This window comes from Mesoplodon mirus (assembly GCF_964341445.2).
Source record: "Mesoplodon mirus genome assembly, chromosome: 5".
Taxonomy (NCBI): Eukaryota; Metazoa; Chordata; class Mammalia; order Artiodactyla; family Ziphiidae; genus Mesoplodon; species Mesoplodon mirus.
In genome coordinates this window covers 120382930-120404395 of record NC_138980.1, presented here as the reverse complement: position 1 = coordinate 120404395, position 21466 = coordinate 120382930, and the positions used below count along the sequence as shown (strand labels likewise).

The 21466-nt window shown below is 34.3% G+C and overlaps 1 protein-coding gene across 3 annotated transcripts in view; it reads left to right on the top strand.

Moving 5' to 3' along the window:
* Positions 1 to 21466, top strand: part of ZFYVE16 (zinc finger FYVE-type containing 16) — a 55582-nt gene that overhangs the window by 14195 nt on the left and 19921 nt on the right. For all 3 annotated transcript variants that reach the window (XM_082624085.1, XM_082624086.1, XM_082624084.1), the window contains exons 2-13: positions 856 to 964; positions 1820 to 4095; positions 5436 to 5532; positions 8148 to 8309; positions 10440 to 10582; positions 12113 to 12488; positions 13694 to 13816; positions 14674 to 14829; positions 15856 to 16080; positions 18521 to 18603; positions 19725 to 19829; positions 20195 to 20342. In XM_082624085.1, coding sequence (XP_082480211.1) covers positions 895 to 964; positions 1820 to 4095; positions 5436 to 5532; positions 8148 to 8309; positions 10440 to 10582; positions 12113 to 12488; positions 13694 to 13816; positions 14674 to 14829; positions 15856 to 16080; positions 18521 to 18603; positions 19725 to 19829; positions 20195 to 20342 — 3964 coding nt within the window. In that variant the 5' untranslated portion in view covers positions 856 to 894. The remainder of the gene's footprint in view (positions 1 to 855; positions 965 to 1819; positions 4096 to 5435; positions 5533 to 8147; positions 8310 to 10439; positions 10583 to 12112; positions 12489 to 13693; positions 13817 to 14673; positions 14830 to 15855; positions 16081 to 18520; positions 18604 to 19724; positions 19830 to 20194; positions 20343 to 21466) is intronic.

The window sequence follows — 21466 nt, the reverse complement described above, 5'->3', positions numbered from 1 at the left end:
AATAAAGGAAAGGATAAATTCTTAGTTCTTTTCTCTTAGTATATCAATTTTCAGAGTAAAGGGTTACTGCCCTAGCAACTCTCTAATGAGTGGTGGTTTTTGTTTTTAGTATCATTATGATCTCTTGGTTTGTTTGTTTTTTTTTAATCCATTTGATTTGTGGTCAGTCCTTTGTAGTCTTCATTTATTTGAGGTTCATTTGTCCCATTTAAGCCAGTGATACTTAGCTCCTGTGTCCTTTTTATATTGTCCCATTAGTCATTGATAGATTCCTTCAAGGTCTCTCAGGCTTATTTGATGGAGCTCCTGCCACAGATCAGAGGTTCACCTACTTTATTCATAAAACTAACTTTTAGTTTTCTTGTACCTCTCTCATATGCTTGTTTTCTATTTCTTTAATTTCTGCTGTTAGCTTATTTGTTTTCATTCTTTGTTTTCTAGTATAAGCATCTAAGTCTCTAGGTATTTGTCTTTAAGTATTCTCTTTTGCTGAATCTTGCAAGTTTTTACATGCAGTATTTTTATTTGTGAATAGTATATTTTATATTATTTGATACGTGGTACTTAACAGCTATTTATAGCTTTCAACTATGCATTCTTTGACCCATGAGTTATTTAGATAAGTGTTTTAAATTTTAAATAGTTTATGTATGCATGTTATGTTGTTAGAGTTTGTTTTCATGTCATTTTTGTATATATAGAGGAATTTCCCCAACTAAATTACAGATTCTTCAAAGCAATACTCTTAAGTTTTATTTGTGTCTATTCCCTGGCTGTGTTTCTTGGCATGCAGTACATGGTATAATATTTATATGTCAGAGAATTAAATGAATTATCATACTTCATATTTTCTAGGCACACAAGAATTAAATTCTGAGTAAGTCTACAAGTAGGATGGACAGTTATTTTAAAGCAGCAGTCAGTGACTTGGACAAACTCCTCGATGATTTTGAACAGAATCCAGGTTTGTCCATTTTTCATTTTTACCATTAATGTAATTTTAAAATGTCCGTAATTAGTACTCTTAGCAAAACTTGGTTTCAATTTTGGTTACCTGGTTATCTTCTGTAAAACATTCACTTATTGTAATGAATTAGTGTATTCTTATACTGAATAGAAGCAATAGCCAGAAATAGAAGTAAGAAAGGTAGAAGTTTCTCTCCAGATACATGTTTAGGTAAAAGAAAGACCTTTAAAAACAACATACAAGGGCTTCCCTGGTGGCGCAGTGGTTGAGAGTCTGCCTGCTGATGCAGGGGACGTGGGTTCGTGCCCTGGTCCGGGAGGATCCCACATGCCGCGGAGCGGCTGGGCCCGTGAGCCATGGCCGCTGAGCCTGTGCATCTGGAGCCTGTGCTCCACGTTGGGAGAGGCCACAACAGTGAGAAGCCCATGTACCGCCAAAAAAAAAACAAAACACAACATATGAACCAGCTGAAAGCAACTGAAAGTTCTATATTAATTGGTATTTCATTACTATGAAAGATAGTATTTTCCTCATCTTAGGATGAAGACTAGGAAACTGGAGGGCAGAACAAAGAAGTTAGATTGTTTTTCAGCTCTTCCTTAGTCTGGTTTTTATAGTGCAACTGAGTTATTTTGAGTAGAATTCCTATCATATTATGACATCTACATTAAAAAGTAAAAACCCTAAGTAGTTTAAATCCAAGTGAAAATAATTTTGGAGGTTATTACTATTTTGCAGGAGAGTAATATATTTCTGGTCTCAAAAAAAGTTTAGAAGTCGTAGAAACCATACATCTTTGTAATAATTTTGATTTGGGTCTCCTGACTAACATTATATTTCTATTTTAATTAGATGAACAAGATTATCTCCAAGATGCACAAAATTCATATGATTCTAACCACTATTCAGTCTCTTCAGAGTTGGCTTCCTCACAGCTAACTTCACTGCTACCAAAGGATCAACAATGCATTAATTGTTGTGCCTCATCAGAAACAGGCTATGAAACAAATCAAATTGCCCTGAATGAAAAAACACTTGAGGGACAAACTTCTATACAAAATGAAAAAAATGTAACAGGACTTGATCTCCTTTCTTCTGTGGATGGTGGCACTTCAGATGAAATCCAGCCTCTATATATGGGACGATGTAGTAAACCTGTCTGTGATCTGATAAGTGACATGGGTAACTTAGTTCGTGTAACTAATAGTGAAGAAGATATTAAAAAATTATTGCCAGATGATTTTAAGTCTAGTGCAGATTCCTTGATTGGACTGGATTTATCTTCAGTGTCAGAAACTTTCTGTGTTTCTTCAACAGACCATGGTAATAATACAGTCAGCAGAGAGGAACAGAATGATGTTAGTTCTGAATTGCAAAACAGGGAAATCAGTGGAACTAAAGAATTTGGTGTAAAAGTAGATACAACACTTTCAGATTCATGTAATCACAGAGGAAAAGAAAATTTAGAGGATAAAAAGATCTCTAATCAGTTAGAACCAGTTGTTGATTTTAACATGCCATCTGCTTTGACTCAACAAAGTTCTAAAATGTTTGATGCCAAAGACCACCTACAGTACAAGAACCAGCCATGTGAATTAGTAAAAGCTGATGGCTGTTTGGTAAAAGAGGAGGTAGATGTGCCAGTCATAGCTGCCCCAGAATGTTTAAAAGAAGGAGGCAGCACAAGTCCTTTGTCTTGCAGTCTTCCAAAAAATGGAGGTTTATGCTTAAATGATTCAAATTTAAGAGATGAAAATTTCAAGTTACCTGACTTTTCCTTTCAGGAAGATAGGACTGATATATTTATAAAACAATCTGCAAAAGAAGACTCAAGAAATTTAGAACTTAAAGATAATAAAGATGAAATCCAAGATTCTGCTTCAACTTTACATGTTTCAAGTGAAAATACATATTCCTCATTGTCCTGTCTTCCAGTACCTGGGTCTTTGTGTGGATCATTAATTGAAAATAAAGCTCATGGTGATTGTTTACCCCAGAATGAATATAAAAATAATATAAAAGATGCAGTGACTGTGCATGAAGAAATACAGAAGAATATAGCTTCAGGTGGGGAACCTTTGAAGGAGACTGATCTTTTGAAACAGGAAAAATGTGAAAACATACCTCATCAGCCATTAATTGAAAAGATGGGAGATAGAAAGGCAGATTCTAACCAGATGGTAGTTAGAGTTGAGTCTTTGGATTACCCTGATAACACCAGTTCTTCTACAGCTGCAGAATCTCAAATAGAGCTTTCTGGTGCGAACGCCCCAGAATCTCCTGATTGTTGTGAAGGTTTCACTTTTTCAAGCAATGATATCAATGGACAAGATTTGGATTACTTTAATATTGATGAAGGCATGAAAAGTGGTGCACCAGTTAGTGATGCTGAACTTGATGCCTTTCTAACTGAACAGTATCTTCAGCCTAGTAACATAAAATCATTTGAAGAAAATGTAAATGACTCAAAATCTCAGATGAATCAGATAGATATGAAAGGCCCAGATGATGGAAATGTCGATAATATATATTTCAATGCTGAAGCAGAAGCTACTGGGGAAAGTCCTGGTATTAATATGATTTGCGAAATGGTTGATAAACAGAATACAACAGAAAATGGTAGCCTTTCTTTAGGGGAAAAAAGTACAATTCCAGTTGAACAAGTGTTATCTAGCAGTAAGTCTGAGATTACAAATGAATTATCAGTCTCTGTTAGTAACAGTCAATCTGTTCATGTTGGAGGTGCCAGACCTAAGCAACTGTTTAGTGTTCCATCAAGAACAAGGAGTTCAAAGGAACCAAATAAGCTGGATGTTCCAAATATGCCTGAAAGTGAACCCAGAATAGCAAATACCATTGTTCCAACCACCTGTGCTACAGATTCTGTGACTGATCCTCAGGTTAGCTTCAATTCTAATTACATTGATATAGAAAGTAATTTTGAAGGTGGATCCAGTTTTGTAACTGCAAATGAAGAATCTGTGCCTGCAAACACTTGCAAAGAAGGCCTTGTTTTGGGCCGGAAACAACCTACTTGGGTTCCTGATTCAGAAGCTCCAAATTGTATGAACTGCCAAGTCAAATTTACTTTTACGAAACGGCGACATCACTGCCGAGCATGTGGAAAAGTAAGCTATAAAAATCTTTGTCTTTTATTCTTTTGAGACATTTTAAATGAAATTTAATGTGACAAAAAAGCTGATAAAGAGATGATTACAAGATTCAGTTAGTTTAAAATCATCGTTTTTCACCTACGTGGAAGTGTATAAAGCACTGTCATTTTACAGATTGCTTGAGGTTTGAATAAATGTCACATTGTCATGGGTATTACATACTGGGAAATGAGGAACACTAATTTTTGTGAAATCTAAGAATACGTTTCATTCTCTCTCTAACATGAACACGTCAAATGTACGGAATTCAGTCAGCTTCCAGTTTATCCTTGAATACTTAATTTCAAGACTACTCTGCAGCTAGTGTTATGCTCGATACTTGAGGTAAACACTGAGAAAAAAGCAGATTGGCTTGCACAAGGTTCAGAACACTGAAGCTGTGACCTCATTTGTGTTCTGACTATCTTAATAGTCTATGGACTCTAAGAGTTGCCTCTAGAAATAACATTGCATTTTTTTCAGCATTTTCCAGTAATATGTTAGTCTCAGATCAACCCTACTCTCTTTTAGAAAAATAACATTCTACTTGTTTTTTTTTAAATTGAGTATAGTTGATTTACGATATTATGAAAGTTTCAGGTATCGAACATAGTGATTCACACTTTTTAAAGATTATACTCCATTTGTAGTTCTTATAAAATACTTGCTATATTCCCTGTGCTGTACAATATATCCTTGTAGCTTATTTATTTTATATTTAGTAGTTTGTACCTTTTCTAACCCTATCTTGCCCTTCCCCACTTTCCTCCTACTGATGGTAACCACTAGTTTGTTCTCTATATCTGTGAGTCTGTTTCTTTTTTGAATAACATTCTCCTTTTAAAAGTTGTAAAGGAGGGGGACTTCCCTGGCGGTCCAGTGGTTAAGACTTTGTGCTTCCACTGCAGGGGGCACAGGTTCGATCCCTGGTCCGGGAACTAATAAGATCCCGCATGCAGTGTAGCACGGCCAAAAAGTTAAAAAAAAAAAAAAAAAAGTTGTAAAGGACCACAGAAAGCTTTTTAAGTTATGAACGTATTCATTAAGAAAGTTTTTGTTCCCTTCCAATTAACATAATTGATTTAAAGGAATTCTCATCAGAGATACAATTTTAAATTACAGAAACCTCATTTAAGTAAAATAATAAAAATAAAAAGAATCATTTAATAATTACCTATGATTATGGTGATTAGAAAACTTGTTTATGTAATCAGAAAAATGGATTTTGGTTAGAGTTCGGGTCTCTCCTCTCCCTGCCTCCAGTTGGTATAAATGTGCTTGAAACAAAATCAAATTTGATATTTTGTCCTTTATAGGTATTTTGCGGTGTCTGTTGTAATAGGAAGTGTAAATTGCAGTATCTAGAAAAGGAAGCAAGAGTATGTGTAGTGTGCTATGAGACTATTAGTAAAGGTGAGTATTACCCTGACATATCTTCTTCCAGTAATTGAATATATCTTAAAAACAACTGGATTGTGACAAAGATAAACTTCTTTATTTTCTTAAGGCAGGGACCTAGTGTTGACTTATCTGGCTTAGGTGGGACATCCCAAGGCTTGGTTTCTCTTCTTTTTATTCTACTCTCACAATTATTACTACCAGTGTGGAAAGGAAGCGTTCAGTTTCTGGAGTGGCAGTTCATTAACTTTTAACAGGTACCAAGTCCCTAAATGCTGCATTTCATCTGCCTATTTGTTTTTGTCACCATCATTGTCATCTTCATCATCTTAATCTAAACATTTATAGAATACCTACCAATAAACAGTATACAGTCTTACATATTAATAGCATAAGGCAAGATAATAGTTCCCATCTTATAGAAAATTACAACCTAAAGTGGGAATAAAAGTTAAGGTATAATATTTATAATTTTTATATAAATTCATAGGACTGTCACACTATTTGCACATTTTTGTCTTTTATATATTTTTTTCCCTTCTCAATTTTAGAATTTTGTTTGTGTTTCCCATTGTTTCTCTGGCTCCCTAGCTAGCTTACTGTTATCAGCAATAATCTTACTTGAGTTCTCACAGTTTTGTGTGTGTGTGTGTGTGTGTGTGTGTGTTTTTCTTCAAATACACGTTTGTTTTTTTGAGTACTTCTTGGCATTTTCAAAGATTTGTTGACAGTTTAATTCCCAGCAAATATTACTTGGGACTTTTAAGACCAGGCCTGTGTGCTAGCCCAGGTGCTGCTTCCTGTTAGCCAGGAGAATAAATACCTGATAATAATTTGTTTTTCTCTTTTGAATGAAGATAAATTTTTTCAGCAATTCTTCAAAAAGCTCTGATGTGAGTCTGTTAGCCTGAGGTAAGCTGCTTTACTCCCTGCTGTTGACCTCTGCTCTGGAAGATAATAGAGTGTAAATCTTCTTATATTTCCATATTACCACCAGTGTTTATGAAGAATTTAGTTTAAGTGCTTGTACTTGTTTTGTTTTTTGCTTATGCTGTTTCAGTAGCCTTTAAGACTACCCCTGGTGCTGTTAGCCAAGCAACCTGCTAGAGTTAAGAAATCTTAGAGCAAGCTCCCACATAATTATCTCTCCCCACTTAAAAAATAAAACAGCCATGAAGATTTGAAACATTATTTGAGTTGACAGGTCAGATTTTTAGGTGAACATTAAAACATATTGACCATAAGGATCCAGAAGAGGAGAAGATTTAGTCACTGAAGAGACTTAGTAGGATAGTGAGATCAAGCATTGGTTTATCAAAGAAAATATTTGGAATGGATTTATTTAGTTAGTTACCTGTTTTATTTATTCTGTTTTGATATCATAATGTTACTAATAAGAGGAGAAAGATGGCTCAAGGGTTATAAGACGAATTCCACAAAGAAGAAAAGATAGTTTCATTAGAGATTGTGGATAATGAGGAAGTTGTGCTGAGACTGTATAAGTTTTAAAGAAGCATGCATGTGAGTGCCATTACATAAACTTAGAGGAAGTTGGAAATTACTTTGAAACTCAAAGTACTATGTTTGGATTTTACTTGGTTAGCGGAAGCCATTGCATGAGCGTGCTAATTCATTGGCACTTGAGGAAAGTTATTGTAGTAGTGGCAGCATTTTATAGCAGATCAGTTTGGAGAAGTGCTGAAGGGAGAGGTACCAGTGCTGTTCCGTGTTATTTGGATGAAAAAATCATTCAGCAGTATTCAGGCACTGTTCAGTGCTTTGGAGCTCCAGCTGAGAACAAAATATATTCCCTGTTCTTATGGCGCTTTTGATCTCATGGACCTTATGAATGTGAGGAGATGTGGACAGAAAGCAAAGAGAATATCAGATGGTGATAATATTCTAAATGAAAATAAAAGATAGTAACAGACTGGTGGCAAGAGGTAGTAATTTTAGTGGTGGTCAGAATAAGGGTTTATGATAGTATGATGTGTAAGCAGAGACCTGAAGGAAGTGAGAGAATAAAGCCATGTGGAAGAACTTTCCAGGCAGAAAGAATAGTAAGAGCAAAGACCCTAAGCTAGAACAGTGCTTGCTTCCCTTGTTGAAGAACAAGGAGGCCTCAGTGGCTGGATTCTAATGAGCAAGTAGGATTTTAGTGAGAAATGATGTCAGACAGCTAACTGGGAAAGCAGAGGAGGTAGAAATGCAGACTATGTAGGGTCTTGTGGGCCATTGTAACAACTTAAATTTTCATTCTAGTTGGGAAGCCATTAAAGGATTTTAAACAGAAGAATGATATGATATGATTTATGTCTTAAAAGAATCACTAGGAGCTATATTGGAAATAGACTATAGGAGTACATGGGCAAAATCAGATGGTCATATTAAATAACAATGATTTTCTTTAGTAGATATCAAATATATGCCAAAATTATATTGAAATAACTAATTGGTAGCTTATACTGAAGTGGAGTGCTGCCAACTAAAGTAAGGATATTATCTTTGCCAAATGTCACTTCTTAGTTAGCCATTAATTTCTTTCTTCTTACAACTTGAAAAATAGAATATTTATCATGATTTACTTTGAAGTTCAAAAACCTGAGATCAAGTTTTTTTTCCCTTTATAGCTCAGGCATTTGAAAGGATGATGAGTCCAACTGGTTCTAATCTTACATCTAATCATTCTGATGAATGTGCCACCATCCAGCCTCTTCAGGAGACTCAAACATCCAGTATATCTTCACCTACAACTTTACCAATCTCAGCACTTAAACAACCAAGTGTTGAAGGTAACTTGAAGAAAATGTTGTGTCTAATATTAAAGATAAATGATCAAAGTAGAAGTTTTCTCGTATTGACAGGATCTAGTGAGAAAAGAGAAACCAGACTAGCTACTAGAAGGAATTTAATACAGAGAACTGGTTATACATGTACGTTAGAAGGGTAGAAGAACAAAAAGGGCATGCTCAAGTGACTCAGAGATTAGTAAGTACAGGAAGCAACCACCATCCCTAGGGTTGGGAGAATGCAAAGGGAGAGGCAGTATTACTAGAACCCCGTGCAGGAACACCAAGAGATGCTTGGTTCTCAGACCTAGTATTCAGGGATTAGGGTACCACGTCACATGACTAGTACTGTGACTTCTAGAGGAACACCAAGTGGCAAATGCTGGGACCATCAAGGAGCCTAACAGGGTTGGTGTTCAGATGACAGAAGGAGGGTCCCAGGCTTGATGTAAGGAGTACTGAAGATCACAGGACATGTGGGTGTATCTGGTGGTGGTGCTGCTGCATAAGTCCTGGCAGGGACTAGAAACAGGAAGAATTCCTTCTTTTCCCACCTTCCAGTCTCCAACCAGTGCCTGTCACTGCTGGAATGTGACCAGAACCAACTAGCAAGGGGGTCTGGGAGTTGCACTTTCCAGACTTCCAGCCTGGCATCAAAGAGCACCATGTGGAAGGGTGGGCTTGGGTTTGAGAGACAATAGGTAAATAATTGGCATGTCTCCCTTTCCTTAAAAATCTATTTTTAAATGTGTATTTTACCACAATAAAAAATGTTTCTTAAATCCTTTAACAAACTTCTAAAGATTTAAAAAATCTTTGGGCTCTCTGTTTTTTTTATAGCCTATTGTAGTTTAGGATCTTGAGTAAAGCCTGTGTAGACTTTTTTTTTTTAATTTTTAAAATTGAAGTATAGTTGATTTACAATGTTGTGTTAGTTTCAGGTGTACAGCTCAGTGATTCAGTTATACATATACATATCTATTCTTTTTCAGATTCTTTTCCCTTATAGGTTATTACAAAATATAGAGTATAGTTCCCTGTGCTATTCAGTAAGCCTGTGTACACTCTTAAAAATAAACTATTAGTCTGTAACATGCTAGAAAATAACTGTAATTGTCAGTTAGAGACAAATTCAAGTATTTCTGTCAACTATTTTGGATTTCACTTATTTCTCACTTAATAGCTATTTTCTGTTTATCATTATGACTTAAATAATGAGTTTTAGCATATATGGTTGTATATTATAGCTCTAAAGATGAATGAATCTGCTTTTAAAAATATTTATTCTCTTATATTGACTTTTAAAATTATTAAATTATAAAGTATTGCAAATACAAGAAAGATACCTTATTTAATATGTCCACCCATGTTGCAAAAATTATACATATATGATTCCAATTTTTTCAGTGTTATCTGGATTATGATATGGAAGGTAGATGTTGGTCCTTTTGATGTTTATATGTTCTAAAATCATCTGGCAGGCATTTTCATAACCTTCCTCCGTGGATGCTTTTTAATAAAAGAGAACAAATATTTATGCTGACATCTAGTTATTTCCTCCACGTTTGAAAGGAAAATATTAATAAATATTAATAAATTTCAATATCAACATTATAAGAACAAAGCATGTTATGCTTCTCTTGTTAAGTAAGTTAAAAGTAGGAAATGACCTCTGATGCACAAGTGATCCTGTTTCTTTCTTTAGACTTTTTATGCTTCTTTCTTCTGTTCTTCATACTTTTTTCCCTTTGCTTGTCTACCATGCTCTGGTCTATTCCATTTTTCCTCCCTGTGCCTTAGTCCCTAAATTTTATTCCACACTCACAAAGTTAGCCTTAATAATATAGGCTTTAAATCTGCCTTCAATGTCTTTAAGGTATAACCTCTCCTGTCCACTCTTTTTCTGAGTACGGGATTCCTAGGGCCAGCCCTGCCTTTGTATGAATTAGAAAAAAACTTCTACTCTGGGTAGATGAATCACAAAAGGCCATTTCTCTAGGCCTTGAAACCCTGAGAATGCAGGGCTTGCCAATGGCTAGCAAAAAGCTTTTGAAAATGTTTCCTGACCCATTTAGTATTAAATCATTGCAATGTTATCAAATTAAAATGCTTTACGTTTTAAACTGATTCTAGGATTATGCTCCAAAGAACAGAAGAGAGTATGGTTTGCAGATGGTATATTGCCCAATGGCGAAGTTGCAGATACAACAAAATTATCTTCTGGAAGTAAAAGATGTTCTGAAGACTTTAGTCCTCTCTTACCTGACGTGCCACTGGTAAGGAATCTAAAGAATGACTTGTTAATTTAATAAAATTTTATTTTGTAAGTAATTCCTTGTGTGATTTTTTAGAGTACTTTTTTTTTTAAATGCTTTGAGCTTCATAAAATGAGAAACATGATGTATGAATATATTTTAGATTTTACCTTTTTTTAATGTCATTTTAAGGCAGTGATTCTTAAACTTTTTGATCTAAGGACGCTTTATGCTCTTAAAAGTTATTGAGAACCCCAAAGAACTACAGGTTATGTGGGTTATGTTTATTGATAATTACTGATATAAAATTGATAAACATTTAAAAATTAATTAAAAATAAGCTCATTAAATTAATAGAAATATTTTTAATGAAAAGTTTTTGAAACAAAAGTTTAGTGAGAGGAATAACATTGTTTTACATTTTTGTGAATTTCTTTAACGTCTGGCTTAATAGAAGATAGATTCTCACATCTACTTCTAAAGTCAGTCTGTTGTGATATGTTTTAGTTAAATTATATGAAGAAAATCCTAGGACCTCACTGACTTCCTGAAAGGGTCTTGGAGACCCCAGAGATCCCTGAACCACATTTTGAGAACCACTGGTATGGGGAAATAGAACTGAGATTTAGTAAGTTAATTTAGACTAATTTATTTAATGATTTTCAAATATTCAGTAAAGTACCTGATGGTAGTATTTATGTTTATGTTTATACAAATGTGCTAGGTGTTAAATAGAAGATACATAATATAGAATCCCAGCCCACTAATAACTCTCATTGTAAAGTAGCAAAATACTCATAAAAGTAAGTATTAACACATGAAGTAGGAATGCTTTTTTATTCATTAAACAAATATATATTGAGCATCTCCTCTGAGCCAGTTACCTGGTTTATCTTGGGTAAAGATACATCAGACAAGATGGATATGTATCCTGCTCTCTTCAAGTTCATGTATCATATAAACTTATGTTGTTTGTCAGTAAGAGTTCACGAGCTAGGTTTTACAAGTAGCTCTAATTACCAGAAGTATGTTTCTTAGCTAGCACCTACCCTCAATCAATATTTTAACAAAATGGAATTTCTATAGAGGCTAGTATTACTTGAGTTCATAAGCAATTCTCTATTGACTTAGGTTTGGCCTGTCTAAAAAGAAAGGGGCTTACTTGAAGCAGACTTGAGGTGCAGTTTATTCTAGGTGGTTACTGTTGTGGAGCATGTCTACCATTTTGCTGCCTAACCACTCCCCTCCCTGCCTTCTCCCTTTTTCCTCTCCCTTGCCACCCCTCAGCCAGGCTTTTTTGTCTGTTAGGAGGAGTGCCTTGAGTTGAACTAAGTGTGCTCACTTTGTGGTATGGTATAGGATCCTGAAGTTCTCCTTGCCTCCTTTTTCCAGTCTATAAAATTAGTCATAAATACCTACCTGAGCAGAGAGTAAAGCTAAACCTGTGCTCTTGAATTTAAAGAACCAAAATGGTACTATTTCTTGGGAAATTTGGCTTCTGAAGAAAGAAACTATGAACTGATTTGGGTTTTTCTTTTCCATATTTTACAGATGATAAACACGGTGGATCATGCCCATTCTACTACAGTGGAAAAACCAAACAGTGAGACAGGCGATATAAGAAATGAGATAATTCAAAGTCCTATTTCTCAGGTTCCATCTGTGGAAAAACTGCCTACAAACACAGGAACTGAGGGGTTGCCTACTTCTGGCTCTTTTACACTAGATGATGATGTTTTTGCAGAAACTGAGGACCTATCAAGTCCTACTGGTGTCTTGGTTAACAGTAATTTACCTGTTGCTAGTATTTCAGATTATAGGTTATTGTGTGGTATTGACAAGAATGTTTGCAATAAGATTAGTCTTCTACCTGATGATGAGGACAGCTTGCCTCCTCTTCTGGTTGCATCTGGAGAAAAGGGATCAGGTAGGATAGCAGTTATTTAAATTTAAAAAGGAGGTTTTTTTTTAAAAGAAGAATATATTGATGAATTTTGTCTGTGATATATAAAATGTATTTTTTTAATTTAGAAAGTGTGGTTGAAATATGTACGATGGCATGGAACTCTAGTTTACAAAAATCTTACTGTATAAAAACAAATTCTAAAAAGATCTGACCTTTTGAGTTGATTTGAATGAGATTCACTTATCTCATCTGGGTCCCTAATTTAAAATAAGGCAAAAGTCCAATACAACAGGGAAATTCATAGACTTTTAGTCCTATATTAGTTTTGACTCCATATCATTTTTTTTTAAGGAACATAGTGCCTAAAGGAAAGAATATTTGATTGGATGACAAAGCTAGGAATTTTAGTTCCTCATCTGCTACTTAATACACATATGACTTGAAGCATGCAATTTAATCTCTTGGGCCTCAGTTTCCTTTGTAAAAGAAGAGAACTTAGGTGGTCTTTAAGGTCCTTTCTTATCTGGAGATTCTGTGGCTATCTCCCACCTTGGAGTAGTTCCCTAGGGATATATCCTTGTTACCCCAGGCATTATGCTGAATCTTACATGAAATGATTATGTTCTGTGCATGATAATGTAGGGGAATGAAGCCTAGGATCTCTGTTCTGAAAGTAGGAACCATTTCATGATCCTATTGATAGTGGCAAAAATACCTTAAGCCCTGTTCTTTGCATGCCATGTATATTTTCCTGTTGGTTGTCAAGTTCTTTTTTCACCACTTGTCACTGACATAAGGCATATGGTAGCAAGTAGCATGTACAACTTGGGTCTAGACTAATTTCACAGCTGTAAATTTCAGAATTTATAATTGGAGTGGCTGGCAGATAGGAGTCCACTTTACAAAACGGTTTGTTTTAAAACTTTAAAGGTGCTAAAATTGTATCAATATGCTATTTAATCAACATATTTGTGCATAGACTATATATAATATAATTGATCAGGATTTATATGTATTGTAATATTAATATGTTTACATAAATTGAAAAGTAAAAATCAGTATATTAACAGTTGTCCAGGTGTTGATTGATTTTATAAAACGTGTTTGCTTTTGCTTTTAAATGTGATTAAGCCATTGGTGGATTTATAAATCTGTTTTTTTCATTATAGCCATATTTAACAGGAAGACATGTATATTCTAATTAATATATTATTTTCATGTTTTAGTGCCTGTAATAGAAGAACACCCATCTCACGAGCAGATCATCTTGCTTCTTGAAGGCGAAGGTTTTTGTCCTGTTACATTTGTCCTAAATGCTAATCTACTTGTGAATGTCAAGTTAGCATTTTGTAAGTAATGATTCATCTTTCTTTGCCTAATTGGTAAGCAGGATTTCTGAATAATTAATTACATTGTCAGGTTAAATTCAGACTGGCAATGGTGAAAAATAAGCAGTATTGGATATTGGTTTTTGTAGCCAAATATTAATATAAATAAATTTTGCAGTTTTATATGCAGTGGGACTTGAAGTAATAGCTTAAAGATTTTTACTAGTGTCCTTCATTCAGTCCTAGGTTAAGGCCATGGGCTTATAACAAGCTGTATTTTGATGCTCATGATACAGCTGACCATATATATATATTTTTTTGAATTTTGGAATTTATTTTTTGTACAGCAGGTTCTTATTAGTTATCCATTTTATACATATTAGTATATATATGTCAGTCCCAATCTCCCCAGCTGACCATATTTCATATAGCTTTTAGGTAAACTGAAATTTTCTAATTGAGATAAGCAAGAATCCTGATTTAGTAACAATAAAGACAGTTTTAAAGTAAATTACACTAGACTTAGTTAAAAGTAAGGAAGTAAATATTTCTTAGTAATAAATAGTCCTCAATACTCAATAATGCATCTTTTAGCTTTTCATTCTCTTTGAAACTAACCTGATTCTCACCCACTACATTTCAGCTTGTTAGTGCATCTTTTATTTTATTGTTGTTTATTAATTGACTCCATCAGATAATTTTTCATCCTTTCTCTTTTTTATATTAATCTCAAACAATTCAATTTAAAGTTTTTGTGAGGAGAATGTTGGGAAACTAAGGAGTTTAAAAAGTTGTGCTTCATGCAAAGGACAATTATATTTAATTTTTTTTGGTTAATAGAAGTTGACATTTATAGTTGTACACTTTTGTCACTTAAGATTCCTCAGACAAATATTGGTACTTCTCAACCAATGGATTGCACGGCTTGGGACAGGCAGAAATTATTATTCTATTGTTACGTTTGCCAAGTGAGGATACTATTCCTAAGGACATCTTCAGACTCTTTATCACCATTTATAAGGACGCTCTGAAAGGTATACCATTTTATTTTGAACTGTTCAGACCAGGGAATGGATAAATTAAGGGCATTTTTGCTTTTGGCTATGCTAACTCTACTAAAGATTTATTTTGTGAAGAGATTGCTGATTACTTAAAAGAGCTCTGTCATTGTTCAGTCTCCTTAAATTTAGCATTTTATGAAATTAGTGTCTTTATAGTTTTTTTAATTTTAAAAGTGAAAATATATTTACCTTCCTGGTCTGTTTATTTGTCTACACAATAATCCCCCCTTATCTGCAGGGGATAAGTTCCAAGACCCCACTAGCTGCCTGAAACCACTAATGGTACTGAACCCTATGTACAGTTTTTTCTATACATACATACCTGTGATAAAGCTTAATTTATAAATTAGACACAGTACGAGAACATCCGAATTGTCAACAACACTTCTCTTGCACCTTGGGGCCATTATTAAGAAAAATAAGGGTTACATGAACACAAGCACAGTGATACTGCAACAGTCGATCATAACTGAGACTGCTACTGAGTGACTAATGGATGGTAGCATATACAGCTTGGATATGCTGGACAAGTGATTCACGGTGTGGCTCACATCCCAATGGGGCAGAGCAGGATAGTGAGAGATTTAAAATTTGCTGTTTATTGAATTTTCCATTTAATATTTTTGAACTACAGTTGACCAGGGGTATCTAAAACCATGGAAAGCAAAACTGTGGATAAGGGGGGACCACCGTATACTTTTCTGTATGTATAAGATTTAGGGGACATGATGATGACTTTTCACTTAACCATGAAGTAAGGAGAAAAATTTTAAAACACTTAATGGTTAGAAACATTCTCAAATTTTTGTTCACAATTCCCAATCTTCAGGAATAACCGAACTTTGTGCACACAAGGTATTCAGTGCTTCTTCAAGAGTGGAAATAAAGAAAAAATATTTTACATTGCTTTTATTTAAGAAAGTTTATACTGGGACATTCAAACTCATAATGCTGCTTCAAAACAACTTAAAATCTTTTTATATATGATTTTATTTCTAGGAAAATACATAGAAAACTTGGACAGTATTACCTTTACTGAGAGTTTTCTCAGCAGCAAGGATCATGGAGGATTTCTATTTATTACACCTACTTTTCAGAAACTTGATGATCTCCTGTTACCAAGTAATCCTTTTCTTTGTGGAATTCTCATCCAGAAGCTAGAGATTCCCTGGGCAAAGGTTTTTCCTATGCGTTTAATGTTGAGATTGGGTGCAGAATATAAAGGTAAGTTTTAGAATAAAAGCTAAATTACATAGGTTCAAATATACTGAATGTAAATAAGAATTTCAGATATCATTAAAATAAATTTTTAATGGGTTAATGGGACTACTTTTTTTTTGATGTACTTTAAAAATTCTAAAACAGCTCTCCTCTACTACCAAATTAATCTAGACAACTTTGCTATGTCCTGAGTTTCTAGATATTCATAATTATTATATTAACTTACCTTAAAATTTTTTTTGAATTTCAGAAAAAAAACATAGAAAACCTTGAAAAGTTTTCTTAAAAGTATTTGCTATAGGGAGTTCATTTTGTTATGTTGCCTACATATTAAGAAGGTAAATTATTGCCCCCCTGCCCCATTTGTGTACACCATAAAGCCAAACATAAATGTTTGTGAAATAGTGGTCCAGGATTACGTGTATGGTTATTTCTGAGTTGAAATCATTTCTGTGTTCAACTGTCTTTGAATTCGTACCCTTTCTTTATCCCTCACTTTTTTAAAGAATAATTTATTTGTTGCATGTGAAGTACATCACATCTAAGGAAAATTTAGGCATTTGATTCATGTATAATTTAATAGGTATTTTCTTGGAGGAAAATTAAATGTAGAGAAGTTATAAAAGTGTCCATTACTATTTCAAAATGGACAAATTCAGTGAAAGATATACTCATTTAAATCTATTTGGCAAATTTATTAAACTCTCTGTTCTGAGGGGTTGGTCTTTACCATTTAAGATTTAAATATGGGATACTATTAAACTGTGGTGCAAGAAGTAAAAATTAACTTTCATCTCAGGTTTTGTACTGTGTGAACCAAAGAGCTTAAGAGACTTCATTCTGAGCCAAGTGTTTCATCCATTCAGCCTAACGTTTTGTCTCTGATACTAATACTTGAATGCTACTTTTATGGAAGGTTAGATCAAAATACTTAGCTAATCTTAATCAAATGGGGATTACCTACGCTTTTATGTTGAGACTATTTGGAACACCATTACATGTTGGATTAGATGATTTATGAGGTCCGTTTGTAACTGACAGAATGTCATTCTAAGCCATAACCTTTTGAAAATTACTGTTTTAGATAAAATTACCTCTATCAAGTTGCAAAGGACACTCTCTTATTCATAAAAGATGAAGTAAAAAGTCAGCATTTACCTTATTCATATTGTTTATCATTTTAATGTGTTTTACCACTAATTTATGTTTCTTTTAGTACTCTCTGTCATCCAGATAACTTAGTTGTCCCTTTTAAAACTAAAATATATGCTTGTAATAGCAAAGATGTGAGTTGCCCTGACTTATTTTTTTAAAATAGATAGTGTCATGTGTGTTTTCTTAGACTTTTAAGGAGGTATATTTGTATAATATGTATTAGAGAGGTTTGTTTGCTTAACCTAAGCTGAGAACTGAAATTCTCAGGTTAATTCTTGGGTTAAAAATGTGTCCGATTTTTATCATCATAGAAATAGTCTTACCTTCCTTTTTTTCACTTTCCTTTTCTTCCAGAATTCCTGCTGCATTGCCACCAAGGTACTTTTCCTTTTTGGTGTGCAATATTTATAGTGTCCTAAAGAAACAGAAAAGTAGTTAGGTGACAGACTCCATATCACGTCTTCTCTGCATTGACTTCTCTGATTCTATGTGTTCCTTTTATCATGCTGACCCAAGAACTATAAAAGTTTACTATCACCCATAAATTCACACAATTGAACATTACAAATGCCTTAAAAATCTTGAATTCTTCATATTTTGCTTTAAATTATCAGAATATTTCTTTTTAAATTATGAGAACTTTATGTAGTTATGGTAATTTTCTAGCCATCATAATGTTTGGAAACAACATGTATGATGAAAGATTAAATGCTTTGGAATCAGGCCAAGCCTAGTTTCATATCTTTCACCAGTTATTTGTTTGTTTTTTGTTTTGTTTTTTGCGGTACGCGGGCCTCTCACTGTTGTGGCCTCTCCCGTTACGGAGCACAGGCTCCTGACGCGTAGGCTCAGCGGCCATGGCTCACGGGCCCAGCCGCTCTGCGGCATGTGGGATCCTCCCGGACCAGGGCACGAACCCACGTCCCCTGCATCGGCAGGCAGACTCTCAACCACTGCGCCACCAGGGAAGCCCCTCACCAGTTATTAACTTAGAAACCATAGGCAGGGTTATTAATCTGTGTCTCTACTTCCCCATTTGTAAAGTAGGGATAGACATACTTGCCTCATTGGGTTGTTATAGGGTTTAATTAGGATAATGTATGTAAAGGTCCGAGTTCAATGTAGCATCTGATAGATACATGGTATGGGTTAATGTCATTTCTTACTTTCCCCAGAGAACTGATTGGTATTTATCCATAATGTTTGAAAAATGAAAATTAAAGGTAATAAATTTAAGACTTTTTTTGTTTTTTGTTGATGGTAACCAGTTTTCTATTCTTGTGTATAGCATATCCTGCTCCTTTAACAAGTATCAGAGGCCGAAAACCTCTTTTTGGAGAAATAGGACACACTATTATGAACTTACTTGTTGTGAGTAATTGAACTGTTTTATTAAGTGTTCTTATATTGTTACTTTAACAATTCATTAAGCAAATTTTACATACTTATATTTTTCTATTTTAATTTGACATATTTGGTATAATGAAAGTTCATTTATAATAAATCCTAATTCATTTAATATAAATGGCCTCTGTTTTTGATGAAGTGCTTTTTAGAACACGTCCTAATTTATGTATACCTGATTCAAATTGCCTTTTGATTCATTCTACTGCAGTGCTTACACATTTAGGTAATGTGAGATCCACACAGTTGTTGAAGCCTTAGTAAAAGAGTTAGTAAAGTCAATCAATTTGATGATTTTGAGCAAACTGTGGCCCAAGTCACCTCATTTTTAATAGGAAGTATTGGATTAGATGATCTCAGGTTCCCTTCCACCTCTAATTTCTGTAATTTTGTGTTTACCTTTTATTATAGAAATTCATTTCAGTGGACTTGCTTTTTTTTTTAATTAATTAATTTTATTTTTGGCTGCATTGAGTCTTCGTTGCTGCATGTGGGCTTTCTCTAGTTGCTGCAAGTGGGGGCTACTCTTTGTTGCGGTGCACGGGCTTCTCATTGCGGTGGCTTCTCCTGTTGCGGAGCATGGGCTCTAGGCATGCAGGCTTCAGTAGTTGCAGCACGTGGGCTCAGTAGCTGTGGCTCGCAGGCTCTAGAGAGCAGGCTCAGTAGTTGTGGCACATGGGCTTATTGCTCCGCAGCATGTGGGATCTTCCCAGACCAGGGCTCAAACCCATGTCCCCTCTATTGGCAGGCAGATTCTCAACCACTGCGCCACCAGGGAAGCCCAACTTGCTTTTTATTTATCCATGTTCGGTTTGAAAATCTATTGTTTTGGAAGATCTGTAACTAGAAAGAGATCACCCTCAAATGCTACAGAATTCTTCCTGAGAATGATAATTTTTATTATTATTGTGGAGTAGCTGGAAGAATTAGCTGGTTTTTGAAGTTGCTATTGCTTTCTGGATGGTGTTTTGATAGTTATGTATCACAAGTTTTAAAATGATGGATACTCTTAAAAAAGGATTTAATGAATGGGTAAATGTTCATGGATAGTAGTTTAAGGTTTATGGAACTATCATTATTTTATGTAGGACCTTCGAAATTACCAGTATACCTTGCATAATATAGATCAGCTACTGATTCATATGGAAATGGGGAAAAGCTGCATAAAAATACCTCGGAAAAAATACAATGATGTAAGTATAATTGCTTTATTCAAGTTTTGAGATAATTATTGAACATTAGATTTCTTTAGAAGTGTGTTAAATTTGTTTTGAATTGGACTAATATATAATGACAAAAAAAACTTATTTTTGAAATTTTAGATTTGTTTCCTAATAGAGGATTTGTTTAATCCTATTTTTTCATTTTTTTTCTTACTGTTTTATCTGTCTTTTAATTGTGATTTTATTGTAAAGCATTTGTTTCTATCACATTCTCAGGGAGTTGTCCAGACTAAAGCTTGATAAAGGTGGTCAGAAATGTGACTCTTTGAATTATTGTCACTAATAAAGGCACAAAATGTTAAAAATGTCTCTAAATGCGTATTGTTTTTCTCCAGGTAATGAAAGTAATAAATTCTTCTAATGAGCATGTCATTAGCATTGGAGCTAGTTTTAGTACAGAAGCAGATTCTCATCTAGTCTGTATACAGAATGATGGAGTTTATCAAACACAGGCCAACAGTGCTACTGGCCATCCTAGAAAAGGTGAGTATTGGTTCCTAGTCTCAATCCATAAAACCATCTCAAAAAGTAGAATTCCTTTCAAAGAGGAATATACCTATATGTAGATACCTTACTTATTTGCTGAATTGATGGTGATAAAACAGTATGCTTTAAACTTTTAGCTATACAAACAAAAAAATTGCTTCTAATATTTGTGTTTATCTTGGAATACAGTGTTTATTTTGATGTCTTCAGGTTTAGTGTGTCCCATATGGTGGGTGTATCTGGAGTGAGGTATTTTTTGCCTTTGTTTGCTGTCTGCTCCAACTCCTCTTAGCGGGGAGCACAGGGTAAATAAGGATGAAGAATGATTTATAAAACTGTTAAGTGGCTGGGAATATAAAAATGATAAAGATGGTGATGTGAATGACATTACTCGGCTGAATGGCCTCAGTGACTGCTGTGATTACCAAATCCTTGCAGTAGAGAACCTAACAAATTGAAAGTTAAGTAGAAGTAAGTATTCCAAAAAATTAATACATTATTGTAAAATAACACATTTAAAATAGTCAGACATTCTGGCTGCTAATAAAAAATTTTCCTCTGATTATAAAAGTATGTATACTCATTTGTACTAAGCTTGGAAAATATGTTTCAAGAAGTAGTAAAAGGAAAAAAAGTGCCAAAATATGGCCTTTGTTGACATTTTAATATATTTCCTTCTTATATTGATATATATGTTAAATAGATGATTTTATACTGGATATTTACTTTTATATTGTGCTTTTTTAACTTAACATGCTATTGACATTTTTGTCATTAAAATTTTACAGCCATTTAATATTTATTTTATGAATATTTATGTAGTATAAAATTCAAAAAGTATAAATAGTCACACTGCAAAATCTCCTTTCCTCCTTAGACCCTCAGACTACCCTCTTCCCCTCCCCACAGGCAACCAAACCAGTGTTATCAGTTTCTGGTATATCCTTTCAGGGATTTCTTGCTTGTATGTATATATAAGCAAACACCACCCCACCACACACATACACACACATACACCTTTCTTCCACTTTTTTAAACAAGTCATAACATTTGTTCCATTCTGCACCTTGTTTTTTCTTTTTTTTTTTTTTTTTTTTGCGGTAGGCGGGCCTTTCACTGTT